Source organism: Puntigrus tetrazona, chromosome 7, assembly GCF_018831695.1.
Source record: "Puntigrus tetrazona isolate hp1 chromosome 7, ASM1883169v1, whole genome shotgun sequence".
NCBI lineage: Eukaryota > Metazoa > Chordata > Actinopteri > Cypriniformes > Cyprinidae > Puntigrus > Puntigrus tetrazona.
In genome coordinates this window covers 21,197,188-21,214,625 of record NC_056705.1, presented here as the reverse complement: position 1 = coordinate 21,214,625, position 17,438 = coordinate 21,197,188, and the positions used below count along the sequence as shown (strand labels likewise).

Below are 17,438 nucleotides of genomic sequence, written 5' to 3'. Positions count from 1 at the left end.
ATTTTTTATCATATGTTTTTGTATATTTGGACTGATTTATAATTTTACAAAATGATTATGTAGTCATTTTGGTAAGATGGTAAGATATTTGTTTTTTCTTTTGTTTCTTTTTTCTTTTTTTACTTGTACTAGAAAACCATTCCAGCAATTAAAGAGAGATTATTTTCACCCAGTGCTCTTGTGTGATACAGTACACGTTTTCATTAGCATACTGCTGACTTACAGTATGTCACTACTACCAAGGGTGGGAATCTATCACTACCTCATTATTTGATCCATATAAAGTCTTGTGACCACAATTAAAAATTTTCAATCACAATTGTTTTGTGCACACTGGAATTTATTTTAATACAGAACACACCAGCTTTTAGAGTGGATAGTCCTGACTCAAGAAATCAGTGCTTCCTATAAACTATTAACTTAGTAATAAATAAAAAATATTTTATGTTTCACAGAAGGGATGCACCAGAATCTGAATAACATGTTCAGAGAGGAATTGTCGAGTACAACAAATCCCCTAAAGGCCAGGACACACTAAGTCGACTTCAAAGAACAATTTGTGAATTGATGCAAATTGCTAGAAGACTGAATCACGTTTCAAACGTGAATCGATATTTCCCCCAAGCCCTTAAAATTTCTAATTTCAGAACTATCAAAGACCATTAGGAGACTTTTGTTCCAGGTATGTGAAACATTGATGCCTAAGAAGTGATTCAAATATAATTTTATTTTGGGCAATTATTTATTTATAGTATTATGAGGTTACTATCTAAAACATAGATAGCCTACTGAATTTTTTTTTAGGTCTAATTGCTTAAAAAATGAATTTGACAAATATCTGGTCAATAATATATGAGATCTGAGATACCATTCATATGTGTTGAATAAATGGTGTGGGGGATTTCACAGTTTCCGCTGCTGTTCGCTCCCTGGTCATCACTACTACATCTGTCACGCTCTACTGTGGCAGCATCTCTTTTGGAATTTTTCGGGGTTGTTCCCAGAAGCAGATGGTGGGAGATTATGTAGACCGATGCACTGTGAGGTACAGGGTCAGCGCTGAGAGTTGGTGCTAGGACATCACAGGTCTGTAATTGGGCTTTAGGTCAGTGTTACCTGACTGCATTACAGCCTGAGGTGATTTTTGCACATGGTGTTGAATTTGTCACATCTGTCTAACCAGAGCTTAATGAGGTTGCTGGGAAATGGCGAGGTGAGTTATTATTTCAGCTACAGGAAACTGTCACATAATGTTGATAAAACCACATTCAATCAAAAAAAAGCAGCTATAAAAATGTATAGTAGAAAAAAGCCATTTGCAGTACTGCGCAAAAAGAAATAACCGAATACATGCATACCTAAAATGTATTTTATTTGTGTTTAAACGTTCAAAAAAACTAGTCATCTCGCACAGTTTTGCTTTTTAAACCAAATGTATCTTCTTTAAGAATGCCTAAGTATTTTTACTGGAAAGCTATGTGAAAATATTTATTAGGACTTTTTTTAAGGGGGCACTTAAAACCCCACATATGAAATGTGCTTTCATGCACACTCCTACAACCGTCTGAGATAGTCTTAGAATCCTTTCATGCCCCATTTGTTTAGATGGTTTTCTCAAACTCTTGGACATTTCCTGACTATTTTTTCCCCCGTGCTAGTGAGAGCGAAAAGCTTGAAACTCAGGTGCAGGCTAAATATTTGAATTCTGGCTTTCAAAGATAGAACAGCATGGGAGAAAATCTATATGAATGTAGTTTGTTTTATCAATGTGAGATCCAAACTCTAGAAGTAAACTGTATAAAAGACTTAATGGATGCCCTGTCTTACATCAACCTCAGAGGGTCAGAGTAAACTGCAAACAGGCATATTTCATCATGATTTGACATAAATCATCATCACCTCCAGGCTGTTTATAAACCCTACCCTAGATAATCTGTAGATCAGTGCGGGGTGTTCACTTCACTGGACATTCATGTTTTCTTTAGGATATGTTTTAATTAGAGAATATCACACAAGCACGAATTCTGCTCTATAAATATTTAACAGTTCAATAATTGAGAATTGTGTAACCTACATTTTAGACGAGTTATTACTGCATGGTTAACTTATCTATTTTTGCTCTGCCAGTGAAAATAGTTTTAAATGAGGCCACTACAAAATAAATCAAATCAGCGAAAAGCAAAAACTTGCCTAACGTGCAATACAAAATACTTAAAAGCCCAATGACTCTTTCCTTAACATTAAAACTACAAACATGCCACTATCATATAAAATACTTATTTTACAGTAACTGTTATACACAGCGAGTTGTACACGATTCAAAAAATGCTTTACATGCAGTGTGTAACACAGCTCTAAGTGAATGAAAACGTGTGTGTAACGTGTATAAAGTTGACTCTGAATCAGTAAAAAGGAAAAAATTAATAATAATAAAACAATTCCCAACAATAATATACTGCTCACCCACTTATACACACAGACCTGTGAAATTGTGAGCATCAGTCAGTTTTCGCATTGGTCTGAAAGAAAATGCTAATTCATTCTTTACCACTAGGTGGCGCTTTCGGCGCATGCATGCACGTTCTTGGAGATTCCAAAAACCAAAATATGGACCTTTCATAAGTGCCATAACAGAGGCACTTCACATAGTGCATAGAAATAGACTCTGAATAATAAAGATTGTTATTATTTATTTATTTATTTATTAGTATACATAGCTTTCATGTATTTTTCTGTTCCTTTAACTGACCACAAGGGCACGATGCCGCTCTGCCTGTTTATTCACTACTGCTAATTAAAACCCTCAAGGGCGAGCAAACTTGTTACAAGTTTATATCAAACAAAAATGATCACAGCAGGTGCTCCTCTGAGGAACGCTACAGAGAAAACCAAACAAAACAATGCCAATAAACAAGTTGCTGTTTTTGTGTTTTGCATCAGCTGAGTGACAGATGTAAAGTGGTAGCAGGGGAGAGGTGCTGTGGGTTTCTCAGTGTAACCGCGCCAACTCTCTCTCATCAGATAAATGCTTTGAACTCAGCGGGCAATGAAACTGACACTAATGAATGTGATTCCCCAACACTGGCTGCCAACAGCAGGAATAAAACTAATAAAGCATGTTCAGTTCAAAGGTAGACAGCTCAATATGGACGAAATGATAGAGAGACTTGGCTCACTCGAGTCTGGACCGAAGTACATGAATGAGTAAAGTTTAAACTTGTGAGGACAGTAGCCTGGCATGCACTCTCGGTCGACTACATTTACCCACAATGCACCGCGCGCAGCTCTCCCAGCTTCGCCCTTGTCCAATTAATGTTTCCTGTTAGGGACCTTTTTGAAAATCTTGCAACTCTCTGGTGTATGAGATTCCCGAACAGTTTCTCAAATAAAATTGTCTGAGAGAACGCAAGCGCCGCTGTACACACCAGGGCTGAAAGGGGCAAAAGGGGGCCTCTCTTATTGACCGCTTCTTGCATCAGCCATTGCGCATCTGTAAGCAATTGAGACATTGGTGTATGACTCAAGACCTGTGCCACCGCAGCAAATACACACCTGGAGTGCATTATTCATTGAGATGTGAGGTCAGACAGTTTGTAAATGGAATAAATGTTGTGTCAGAGAGGTAATTGGGCCACCTCTTTTACCTCCAAACTACAACAAAGATAAATTATAGATAAGGTCGTGTTAGTTTGCAACCTTCAGCGTAAGGCAGAAAAATCAAAAACACTAATTTATGCGCTCAGCGGAGTCAGTGTGCTATGAATAAAGTATATGAACTTCGCACATCGCAATTCCCGGGCACAAACACATCAGGAGTTTTTTTTTTCCCCTTCTTTTTCTTTCTCGAAATGCATGTAAACATACAAAACACATACTAGCGTTCGTAAACAGAGAGCTCCCACACTCAAATAAATGCTTGATTATTACGTGTAAAATGTTGCTGATCAGTCAGCTGAAAAACTAATTTCATTTTCTCATTAGGAGCCAGAGCCTGAGGCACATTCTCATGTCAATGTTTATTACTCTGAAAACAGAAAATTAAAATCATCAGCTTGTTTAGCTCTGGAGCAGTGAATCACCTCATTTATAAGAGCATGAGGGAGAGAGAGAGAGAGAGAGAGAGAGAGAGAATAAAGCTACTGCAGAATGGAGATGATAATAGGAAACCACCTCGTTCTAACCGAAGCAATGAATTTATAGCCACTATGACCTTTTCCTTCCCTGGAGATTTGTTGCCATGCCAACTTAGATCACATTTTTTGACATGGTATGAAGTACAGACAGTGTATTTTGTCAAGGCAATTTCATTTTTTATAGTATGGAGAAGAATGGGCTGTATGTCTGGGAACAGAGTCGACCCTTGCAGGTTTCGTTTTTAAATCTGATGACTAGTCGGCACTCGAAACACAAAATTCCTCTTAATATTTACTGTTCGCTTCCATACGAGGTCTTGAAGTCCAAGGCTAGATATATTATTTATTACACTGAACAACTCTTCAAAGCTGCTTGAAATGCCAGGGCACTTTATTAAATGTGACAGCTACACAAATGTTTACCTTACTTTGGAGCTGATTTATACTGTCAGGCTAACATTATTTCTGCAACAATCTCCCAGCTTCTCTCTTGCTCTAAGGCAAGGCATTTTATAAATCCTGCAGAGAAAACATATACATAAAAAAAATCCTTAAATTGCTGCATGGTAAACTACAGTATGTCATATATGACTCTAATGGGGCACAGGGTGAAACTTAATCAAAATGAATAGATGTGACCGGTATTTCTTTAATTCTCTCCATCAAGTGTTGCCGCCTTCACTCTAAACAGTCCTTGAAGATCACATTTTAAATGTTTTTTTTTTATTGTTTATACAGGCTGCAAAAGATGCGATTCAACATCAGAATCATTTCATCTGATGAAAATAAACCATGACGTTCTGGCACGCAGAAGACAGTCCCTCTCCACTGATGTGCAGAGAAACCTTATTTAGAAGAAAAGAAAGGTTATTGTGCAGGTTTGAGCTAAGCAGATGCTGTTTATCAACACTAATCAGTACGCCACCATCATCATCATGCACTCTCAACATTACATAATCAACATGCATGTAAGGTTGATTCAGTGCAGTCCCTGTTGTGTTTGTGCGCTCTGCTGTGTCTAATGAATTACAAGATATGACAACAGCACTGCCCAAACAAAAGCCAACCGTACATCACTTTCAATGAAGCCTAATGATTTGAGTTTGCCAATCCAGTGAGGGGGAAAAAGGTGGCAGAGCCGGAGAACAATAGGGAAAAGTTCATCAGGGCTTGGTCACTTCATTTGGCAGGCTGAGAACAGGGCAGCTGTTGAAGAGCCTCTATTGTATTAGGACTCTGGTCCTCTACAAAAGACCCTCATTCCCCAAAAACCAGGCCACTGACCCAGAAACACACAACACAACCCCAACAGGAAATAATGTGTCTCTCGGACAGCCCAGTCAGTCACAGAGAGACGAGAGCTGGGTCAGATTGTGTAACTGTGTTTCATGTGATCCAGGTGAGCCAGGAGCTCTTTACAGAAAACCTTTCTTTTTCTTTCTTTTTTTTGGTCTCCTCTCTCTCTCTCTCTTTCTCCATCTCTCTCTCATTTTCTCTCTCTCTCTTTCTCTCTGTATATATTGTTTAAACATTTGGGATCATGCGATCATGCTCATCAAGACCGGATCTATTTGATCTAAAATACAAAATAAATACAAGTAAATAAATAAAATTGTGAAGTTTTCCAATTTATTTCTGTGACGCCGTGCTGAATTTTCAGCATCATTACTCTAGGCTTCAGTGTCACATGATTATTTCTGAAGGATCATGTGACACCACAGACAAATATTAAAAAAACATATTCAAATGGAAAAGAGTCATTTTTTTATTTATTTAAAATGTAGGTAACGTAAAACAGATCTAGGCTAGTGTGTATCTGTTACAGTACATGGTTAGGTTCCTTTTACACCTTTTATTGGAAGCAAAAGTCTAATCAAAATGTACTCATGCTTCCTGGTCCACCTCATCATTAAGTACAAGCCATCTGTGGTAGAGCGTTCTCAAAAGACATCTCCACTACATGTGTTCTGACCTTTCCCCACAGCCAGCCTCTCTGTTTTCATTTTCTACTGCTGGAGAGAGCATCACAGAGAGTGCTGCCATTTCATTCCCGCCGCCTGGATCATTTTTCTCACATCTTATATCTTGAAGTACACGCTCGCTCACAAGCAACAGAATTGAATGCCTAAGTAATGTTTAATACCATCATTATCAGCATCCTTTATTAATTACAAACTCTGTTCTAATTGTGTTTTGATTGCTCAGACCTCATTATTGTTTATAGCGGCAATTAACACAGCTGGGATGTAATAGGAGAGATGGAACCATTCACATAAACGGGATCAGAATTATCTAAAACAATATCCATACTTATAAAACAACATTATTTACGAAGCCTTCTTGGTTGTTTATTGCACATTAATGCAGTCAAACAAATAAATGAGTTCACTAGATTTAGAACATCGATTCAGCTATATATATATATATATATATATATATATATATATATATATATATATATATATATATGCAGCAAATGAGTAGTACAGTGTGTGTGTGTGTGTGTGTGTGTGTGTGCATACATACATACACACACTGTATTTTTGTTGTGCTCTTGGCTTGCGGCTTCTCTCACACACACACACACACAAACACACAGAAAAGCCACAAGCCAAGGATTTATATTTCTTAGCTTTATTTGGCTTGTCTGTTTAGTTTTCAGTTCTTTTCTGTATATATATTCATCAATAATTTAAAGAAACCATTCATTTAATAACTAATGGCATTTAGTCTGTGTAGTCTGGTACATGTTTTTATGCCATTTATCAAACGTCCTGTCCAGCTTGTTTGGATTCATAAGATGGAGTGGTTGTGTGAAATTTAGGACACTGATGAAAAAATGAGGCCCATATGTTTACAGACGGCTTTTGGGGGAGGCGGGGTTAGGGACAAGGAGGCGGGGGTGGGGTTCTGTCAACCTGATGTTGATGGATGAACCCTCTGAAGATCATGAACACAGAATTAGTGCATTAGGAGCCGCGTGATAAATAACCCCATCACCTCCGCGGCCTCATCAACACGGTCAAACACACGACAAATTGAATGGAACCATGAACATAATAAACCAGACGTACGTAAACACACATTCACACACTCACATGAGCGCAACACTGGGGTGGTCGGAGCATAGAAAAACAATACAGAACTGATTTTGATTAAAACTCATTTAATATGCACGGCGCCTCAGTCTATGGCAGAATGAATGCAGAGAATTTCTGTTTGAAGTGGAGAGATGGCAAATAGCGTATTTGTTTAGTGTTTGCGGTTTTTAACTAGCCATCTCATTTGAAACTTGTGACAAATCAGCGTTAGAGAAATGCATTAGATGTAATAATGGTGCCATTCCGAGTTTGTGTTTCATAAACATCATAAACATAAAATTTCATATACTTTTTGCAGACAATATTTCACCTTGGGTTCAATAGAATCTAATTTACATAAATACATATTCTTTCCGTGAAATGACATACTGTTATGAAACAGGATTAGGATTACGTTGATGTGTCTTTGTGCTGTCTTGCTGTCTACACTTCATGCGGAATCCAGTTTACACTTTGACCAAACCAAATAACTTCACTAGTCAATTCATTATTGGTATGATTCTGTATTTCTATGTGGATATTTGTGAAGAGAGAAGAGTAAAATAGATCAAGATAGATCATTGTTCCTTTATTTTCTTCTCTCTCTGTCTCTCTCTCTCACTCCCCTCAAATTTTCTCTATTTCTGAATATTTTTTTAAGAACATATGATATTTCTGTTGCAAATACTCAGTGCTTATCAAAAAAGACACTTCATTTCATGAAAAACAGTGTTGTTTTAAAATTATTTTTAACAACACTACTATTTTTAAAAACACTGCGGTATTCCCGAATGTAGAGCATAATAGCCTTGAAAAAATCCTTGAAAAAAAGTAATTGCATTAATATTGTGTGTGTGCCCCTTTGTGTCTGATAAAATGCAAAAACAGTAATAAACAAGCAGCAGGCTGTAAGTGGTCTAAAGCTCTCCTTAACTTAATGACTGTTTCTTCAAACTACTAAGATAGCGGCACTTTTGTGAAGATTAAATGTTACTTGCATTACTGTTTTTCCCGCATACGTTAAAGGTATGGAAGGCGGTTTCCGCGCTACTACTGTCCTATGGGCTATGCAAAAATGAAGCATTTTTACGAACAACCTTTGCAAATGTCCTTTAGGAACACTTCCAATTAGGAATACTTTTAAGTTTAGGTACCTGTCGAGGAAAAGCTCTGTACTCTCTACTCGACTGAAAATTTCTCCATATTTAAAAAAAAATGCTGTCAGTGTTTTTTCTTTTTTTTTTTTTTTACCATATTTTTAACTGTGTCTGTGTATTTGGGCAATTCTTTGAATTTTGGCTTGCACTTTTGTAACGGAATTTAAATGTCCTTTTCTTCTCCGTCTAAACACCCTCAGGCTCAGCTGCTACAGTAGCCACGCCCCCAAACTGTCACTATTGGCTGCGAGGAAGACTGAAGGCCATGACTGGACAAAGTATATACATTCAACCGACGTGAATTAAACGCATCACACTTTGCTATCAAAATGAGAAGAGGCTTTCAGCAAGTATAATAAAAAAAATACTCGTAGTAAAAAATAACTGCATGTATAAATTCATGCAAAATCTAACCTCATAAAAATAGGTTTTCGTATGAGATTAAGTCTCTGTCTACTGATGTTTGGACTGACTGTACAACTCTTCATCTATATGCATGGGCAGAGACAACATTGACTGTAAAGGCCTGAATCCTCCTCTGATTAAATTTCTTATTTATTTTCATTTGCGTTTCATTAAAATATGTGAGAGCTGAATGATGTTTTTGACTGTTCTAAATCTCAAAAGCAGCACAGGTTTAGTTTAGTAAAAATAAAACAGCAGCTATATATATACTGTATATATATCAAATGTAAAAGGGTGATTTTGCAAGCCATCCTGAGTGGTTAATATTTTAAAATGCTGTGTAATTTGACCTCTTATTCTCTTGTTGCATTAGATTAGTCTGACTCATCAGGGCCTTCAAAAGACTAAGCATGAATACTGTTTCCTCTTTCTCCATTTGACAGGCGTAATGGAGTCCACCAAGTTCATAGAGACAAGAGGCAAGATTTACCATCTCATATTTAACTGTTTCTACTGCACCCATTGAAAAGAGCATTCCTCCTCATAATCTGTAAAAGATTTGTTTCTGACTCCCCTTTCATCGGAGCAATGCGTTTCCACCCTTCCCTCCCTCCCTCTTTCTCTCTCTTTCAAACTTGTGTGTAACCTTTCTCTGCCCCCATTGTTTGGCTTTTGTTTGGCAACAGCTGTTGGGGTGGTTTTTTTTGGTCAGCTGTGAGAGCTCCAGGCACAACAGGAGCAGATGGCGTTTTGCCCTGCATGAATGGAGAAACGGAGGAGAGGAGCTGAATAGAGTCTCTCTGAATGGTGTCTGTACAGCACCTGCCCCTTGTAGCTCCGCACAGACATCATAGAAACATGGCCTGATCTGCTACGGCTTCCTTACTGTCGTACAGAATTAGACACAGAGAGAGAGACTGACGCAGAGAACGAGAGAGAGAGAGAGAGAGAGAGAGGGAGAAAGATGGAGCATGGCTTGTTGGATTGTGTCCACATTTATTGATTTCTCTCAGACCACTGGAATAATGTGCCGTATAGTAAGTTTGAGTTATTGGATATGACATAGCATGCACATGTAATCTATCACTTTGCTCTCCCAGTACACTTTATCAGCTTTGTTGCTATAGTAACATGCGAGCTCAGTAATAGCTTACATTAACAACCTAAGTAAGTCACAATAAAAAGCAATTTCAGAGAGTCAGGTTTCTCAGAAGAACACAAAGTCCACAGAATACTGAAGAGGAATTGGAAAGAGGCAACTCGGGGGGACGAGATACGGTTTTATATTCTGCAACACAACGAGATGAATTTTCAAGCTACAAAGTTTCGTTCTCTGTCACTACAATGGCGGCTCACGATGTGATTTTAAAACGAATCTCTACTTAAATATTAAATGAATGCAACAGTAACATCGGCGCCGAGAAATTCCAGCTATGTGCAAACTGGTTCTGAATACCAAATCACATTGTTTGTGTTGGCCTCAGAAATACTGACTGTACAGTAAACTATGTTTGGAGATTTCCTGAGAACGGCTGGCTTTTTTTCTGCCTGCAAGGTAAAACAGAGTCGTATTTCTGCGCTCGTTCACCCCAGCGATTCTGAAGCAGGATTGTTTGTTTGATGACCTTTAACTCTCAGTGCCGGACTTTGAGAGCGGTCAAGAGCTGAAAACTGAGGGAATAAAACAGTTTTTACAGCACACAGTATCTTGACATTGACTGTCGTAGCAATTAAAAATAAATAGAAAATTCAGGCTTTTTATTCATCTAACCAATAGTGACTCAGTCCATGGAATATTTATGAGCTGAGAAGAAAATCTTTTGGAGTGCTGTACTGCAAACGTAACCTTGGTACATTCAAAGGCAGCACATTAAATTATTTTAGCTGTGGAGAACAATGAATGGAATTCGAAATTATGCTCAGTTAAATTCAGAAAGTTCATAATATGTAAGATATTTTATAAAATGAACTTGCTGAAGTTAAAATATTGAGGGCTTCATTGTATTCGTTTTTCCAGCGGAAGCGTGAAATTTAGCTTCAAAGAATAATCTTGCTCGACATTAATAAGTACGTATAAGTATCCTGCTTTAGAGAAAACTATTTTCTGGGAATTTAAACTTCAATTTAGTGCAGTTCTGCTGTTTCTGGCAGAGCTGAGAGGGCTGCTGGGAACAGCTAGAAACTCATTTGATCTGTTCTTGGGAGGAATGGAGCTGAAGCACTGCTTTGATAAAGTGCTGTTGAAAAGCAACTGTACTGAGTAAACATACTGTATGATGTTCATCTCGCTATCAGCTATACAAACCAGCGCTAATTGTGAAAACAACACTTGTGAAAGAAGGATTTTTCTTCAGAAAGACTGTAAAGCATGGAAACATAAATAAAGAGTCAAAATATGAAAGCGTAAATAGGAATTTGTAAGTATAGCCTTGATGTTCTGCGTGGCACGGCGTGAAATTAGAACAGCTGAAACAAAAAAATACTAAATAAAATCACATAAATTATGCAGAATTTGAATATTACTACTAAACATTATTCTAGTTCACTACAAGGTTTTAAAGTTTAATCGAAATAAATCATTCGTAAACAAATGGATTTTTTTTTTAAGGTAAATAAAAGAAAGAAAAGACAAACGTTTGAAAGTCAAGTTCTTCACTTGGCCTCAGAGCCAGCTGTTAGCCTATCATTCAGTCTGGGGAATCTTTCATAGCAACGTTCACAGCAGCACCAGCAGGTCGACAGCACCTAAAGAAAGTTCTCTTTCCGACTGAGAGGTCAACATTGTGCAAACAAAAGCTGCCAGGGATCAACGGGATCTGGCCCAAAGCTAGTCAGCGAAACTCTTCACGCTCGCTGCAAGGCCAGGTGTCTGAAGTCAGGTCAAAGGTTGCGTGTGTTGTTTGAGAGCTGGGCGGGAAGGGCTTGGTTTTGTTAATGGAGGGCAAGCGGCGTGGCCCGCCGGACAGTGTTACTGATGTTCCTTGGCTAGAGATGACCTTTGCCCTATGCAAGTTCTACCCTATTTGGTTATTGTTGCTAAGCTACTAATGTCCACAAGCAGAAACTCTCCATCTGTCGTGTAGCTGCTTTATCGGTGATTGCTTTACCAGAACCCAAGAAATCGTGTCAATGATTACCTTAAATTACCGATCACAAACATTTATTCAAATTTCATAAGACCGGCTAGATTCAGCGAGGCAGAAAATGCTTGATTGCTAACTAAAATAATGAAGCCTTTTCACAACAGCGGGCTTAAGCTTAGAGTTTTGGTGGAAAGCACAGTATAATCAAATGTGAAATAAAAATTGAAATTACGGTCATTTCTTTCCGTGCTCTGATGGAAAGTAGTGAAAGAGACCACAAGCTACTGAGGTCACTGTCTCAGCCTCGGGACACAGACCTTTTGTCACACCGCTGCCACTGAATCTGTGCAGACAGCAGGGTAATGAAAGACACCAATCAATCATTGATTGATATTACAAAAATGGGACATTCACAATGCATATGACCTTTTCCTCGGTGACTAACATAGACTAAATTAAAATGCAGAGAGAGAGAGAGAGATGAATAGCAGTGGAATATTAGGCTATATTAAATAAAACCACTGTTCGATCATGTCCATGTGGTTTTATCTAGATTCTATAAATAGACATTATATGGTTACTAGAGAGTAATCCTAGTCGAGGTGATTTTTATGTTTGTTTTGAAAAAAAGCATGGCAACATTTTACTTTAAAATGTGTATTTATTCTAGATATAAATTATATATCTGTATGTCTATCTGTCTGTCTATATAGCTACATCTAACTATATATATATATATATATATATATATATATATATATATATATAAACATACATATGAATATGACCCTGCGCCACTAAACCAGTAATAAGTAATTTCCTTTCTACACATCATCTGAAAAATGAATAAATAAGCTTTCAATTAATGATGGCTTGTTAGGATGTTAGGATAGGCAGAGAGAAAACTGGATCTGAAGGGATCTGAATCTAAGGGTGAAAAAAATAAAAATCTAAATATTGAGAAAATTGCCTTTAAAGTTGTACAAATGAAGTTCTTAGCAATCAGTTTAATCTGTTTCGGCATATTTGCAGTAGAAAAAAATCACTAAATATATTAAAGGAACATGATGTTTGCTTAATATCCTAAAGATTATTGGCATAAAAAACAGTAATTCTATATATACAATGTTTTTTGACTATACAAATAAACCTGATACCTAAGACAATTTGTTTTTGTGAATTTTGGGGACATCACAATGGTTTTTATACCGTACAAACTGTATGTGCTACTGTCCCACACCGACCCTTACAGGAAACTACTCACATTTTTAGACCTCCAAAATCTCACATACAGGCTATAAAGAAAGAAATCAAGTCACGCAGGCTTGGAATGACATGAGCGCATAAAGGTGTCAAATGATGAAATAGAATTTTTAGATAAACTATGCCTTTAAGCATCTAAATAGCACTGTATGGAAATACATTACTTATTGTATAAATATAGAATGAAATGAAAAATGAGGTCTAGATGATGGTCAGGCTTTTTTTTTAATTCTCTGAAACGGCACAAAATTGAATTCCCATTCTCTCGTGCGCCAACATCATCAGCTGTTGTTAGGACATCTAATCAGTTTTGAAAATATCTGCAAAGCGTTATTTATTTATTCATCACAGGGGTGTGTCAGAGTTCCAACCCTTGTTGTGAGATATTTATCCTCACTGAGACCATGCGGATAACAAGGTTTACCAAATAACAAGGTACTGCATGCATTATTGATGCTGCCCTCCATGAGACTGTTCGGAATAATAAGCGCTATTTCCCGGCCCCTCATTACCGGCTGTTTTTAAAGGATGTGTTTGGTCACCATGGACACCGCTCTTACATTCTATGCTTAGCAATCTTCGCTCTCTCCCTCCTTCTCTCTCCCCACTTCTTGCCATTGAAATTCAGGGCATGTGGGGTACTCGCTGTTTTTAATTTTCATTTCATCATAGGCGCTTTAAGACTGTTGCCAGCACTTATTTGCAGTTTTCCTGCAGACCTCTCCACTACACCCTCTGACAGAACAGATGCTGCAATTAATCAAAGAGTGAGAGTGTGGGCTTCTCTGTGACACAAAACCCGACTCGAGAGCCAATCACTGCAGCCTCTCTCATGCAAATTGCACAAGCATTCTCAAAATTAACTAATTGGGTACAAAATACAGATTGAGAATTCTATTAATGTGGAACAAGATATGCGCAGGCACAGATTCCTTCCCTTCTGTTGCGTTCAGGCGTCTCTGTCTGGCGTAGCGCGGAAGACACCAGCACCGCTCAGCAGATAAAGGCGCTCCACTGTCCTCACGTGCTTATTGTGCATTTATGATAATTAGCCTTTCGCAAATCCGACCTTCCCCCACAAATATTTGTGTCTGGGGGCACAGGGGTCATTTTTAAAATGGGAAGCACCATGGAAAAGGAGGTCGGCGTGAAAGGGGATGAAGAAAACATGAACCAGACATATTTGCAGAAATGAATAAAAATAGCACAACTGTATATCCCGAATCAACAGAATAATTTAAGTACTGATGTCTTTATTTTAAATCTTTCATAACTAACAAGGACACATTGAGGAAATATTTTATACAAAAGTATGGCTAATATAATCTTTGAAATGAATCAGTTCCTTGAAATAAATATTTTTGATTATTTTAATTGCAAACAGAGAGACACAGAGAAATATAATACAAAATTATGGCTAGTATCATATTGATGGTGATGATGATGGTGATGATGATGATGATGATGGAATGCCTCTTTTTAATGTCGAGTTTTTTTGTTTTTTTTTCAATGGCAAAAATAAAACTTAATAAATGACATTTATGACGTTTAAAAACAGGTGGAGTTTCCAACTGACGTGAACTGTATTTATTTTACTGTCAGGTTTTTAAAAGCAATTAATTTTTAAATGTAAGCAAAAATACAAACAAATGATTTGCTGCTACTGTAACTCATAAAAAAGTAGAAAAGAGCACTATGAGATAAAGCAGGTGACAGGTCAGCTTGCCGACATCTGCATTTAAAGCCTCACATATTAAAACTTTACAACAAGAGGTATGAAAAATGTACAGCTTCATTTTCTTTTATCTTACCATTGATTCTTTTACAGCTGGCACAAAATACTTCCATGTCCTTTCTATGATAGTAAAAAAACATCTGATAAGACTCCCATTTGACGGCCCTTGTTGTGAAATGTAGGGTATTATGAAATAAAAATACCCCGATCAGTAAACCGACAGCCTAAATTCAGTCGTTTAGCCACCCCCCCACCCCATAAAATAAGTTTTAATTACACAAAAGAAAAAACAGAAACATAACTTATTCAATAAAACTTCTGAGGTAAAGATAATTACAGAGAAGAAGTTTTTTGGAGTGCTGTTACTACATAAGCGGGGGTGAATACGCTTTTGAGGGTTTTGGCCAGAGGAGAAGAGCTCCGAAAAAACATTCTGTCCTCTTTCCTAAGAACACATACAGCAGGTCACAAAGGTGTTTGGAGACGTGATGGCTGAAATGAATTATGGAGGCGTGTCAAATAGTCCATCGAAACGCTGAGTGTTTTACATCATTTGACGATTTTTCCTGTTTGATGACGCGGCATGTTTCTAAAAGCAGGATGATTTGATTGAGAGCTTCCCGAAAGTGACTGTTAAACAGTTTCATCCGTGGGAACGCCAATAAAGATGATGGAAAAGGGGAAGAAGAGAGGGCAGACTTGACGATGCACTGGCCAGACGGTGCAAGAGCCATACAGCATGTCTCTGATGACCAGTTAAGTAGCAGTTCATCTCTGCGAAACAGTGCCTTGCTTTAGAAATTCCCCTTCCACAGAAATCCGGTCTTCTGTTTTGTCTGGTGGTGAAAGCCAATCCAACCTCATAAATAAAGCTGTTAAATAAAACCGTCAGGTGTTTCTGTGATCGTCTCTGAATGTTCTTCCCACACCATCATGCTCTGACAGAGTTTAAACTCCACAACCGAGAGAGAGAGAGAGAGAGAGAGAAACCAAATGAACTAAATATACATACAAATGACTACTGGGCACTCAAGTCTATCAACAGACCTCCCGGTAGCTCAGCCTATCTTATAGACAAAAAATCCAGCTAAGACGCTTCGTCCTTTTAACACATATCTTATATCCATCTAGAACAAAGGACAGTTCTTTGTAAAACATTCATATTTCTTACACACTTCTTAAGTGCAACTTAAAAAAAGCAACCTTGTAACGATGCTTTTCAATAACAACTTCCTTCCGGCTTTCTCGTGGAGTCGCAACTGCGGGTCCGAGGGCTTTTGGTTCAGTAGATGCTGACTTGCGACAGGACCTGCGCGTGAGCCTGTACCTGCGAGGGGTGAGGCTGGGACGCGGGAGGGGGCGGCGGGCTGCCCAGAGAGGCCGAGTGCGGCGTGCCGGGCGAGTGCTGCACGGGCGAACACTGCGACTGCGGGAGATGCTGCTGCATTTGATGCTGCTGCATCTGCTGCATGTGCTGCATGTGCTGCATTTGCATTTGCTGCTGCTGCTGCATCTGTTGTTGGTGCTGCTGCTGCTGCTGCTGCATGTGGTGCTGCTGAAGCTGCTGCTGCAGGTGATGCTGGAAATGCTGCTGCTGCATTTGCTGCTGAATCTGCTGGTGGTGCATTTGCTGCTGCTGCATTTGATGGTGCTGCAAGTGCTGCTGCATCTGCTGCTGCTGCATCTGCTGCTGCATGGAAGCGTGCCGGGGCTGCATCGGCGGACTCAGTTGCGACGACACGCCCGACTGCGGACCGCCCGCTCCCATCTGCCCCAGCAGCTGCGACTGAACGCCGCCGGCCGTCATGTTCTGATGAGCTACCGTGACCGAGGTGACAATCTGGCTGTTGCCGACGCGCATTTGCAGAGGTTTTGGGGCGATGGCTCGAGGCAGGGCCTGCTGGAGCGCCTGCGCCGCGGCGGACATCGAGGGGTGCTGGGATAGAGGGGAAGGCAGCACGAGCGCGGGCGACAAGCTGGTGGAGGCCAGGGTCTGCTGCACCGAGCGGATCGTCTGGGCCTCCGCTGACTCTGCGGCAGCCTGAGACAGAAATAGAGAGTGGTCAAATGAATTCTAGTACTCAACAGATTCTTTCTCATGTAGTGCCCTCTCCTTTATTAGTGCTGATCTGGTGACTGACTCGACAGAAAAGCTGTTCAGAGAAAATTGCTGCTGTCTTACATTCTGTGATCTAAAGAACTTGCCAAGAGGGGAATTTATATTATTTAGTAGTCTAGTAGAAAAGATCTGAAATAAGTCCTGAACACTAAAAATAACAAACCAAAATAAAAAAGCTTCATAAATGTAGTCGATGCAAAGTTACGCTGGTTATAAATGTATTGCAAACATCTTTAGTATCCGAGTTGCTTGGATTCATCATACAGTACCACTAAACTGTCTGTAAAGCGATCTTAATTTTTTACAAGAAGCAACAAATATGCAAATGCTCCCCACTGTCTGGCTGATGCAGCCAGTTAATGAGGCATGATGAATCATAAGAATATCTCATTCTAATTCATTAGCTGTATTTAATGCTATTTTTACACCTCTAGTGTGATGGGAAAAACACATTCACAGTCAC

The 17,438-nt window shown here is 38.8% G+C and overlaps 1 protein-coding gene across 1 annotated transcript in view; it reads right to left on the bottom strand.

Annotated features, from left to right (window-relative positions):
* Positions 1-14,345: 14,345 nt before the first annotated feature.
* The window catches only part of tox3 (TOX high mobility group box family member 3), a 40,936-nt gene continuing 37,843 nt past the window's right edge, over positions 14,346-17,438 (bottom strand). The window contains exon 7 of the mRNA XM_043243054.1: positions 14,346-16,897. Coding sequence (XP_043098989.1) covers positions 16,139-16,897 — 759 coding nt within the window. The 3' untranslated portion in view covers positions 14,346-16,138. The remainder of the gene's footprint in view (positions 16,898-17,438) is intronic.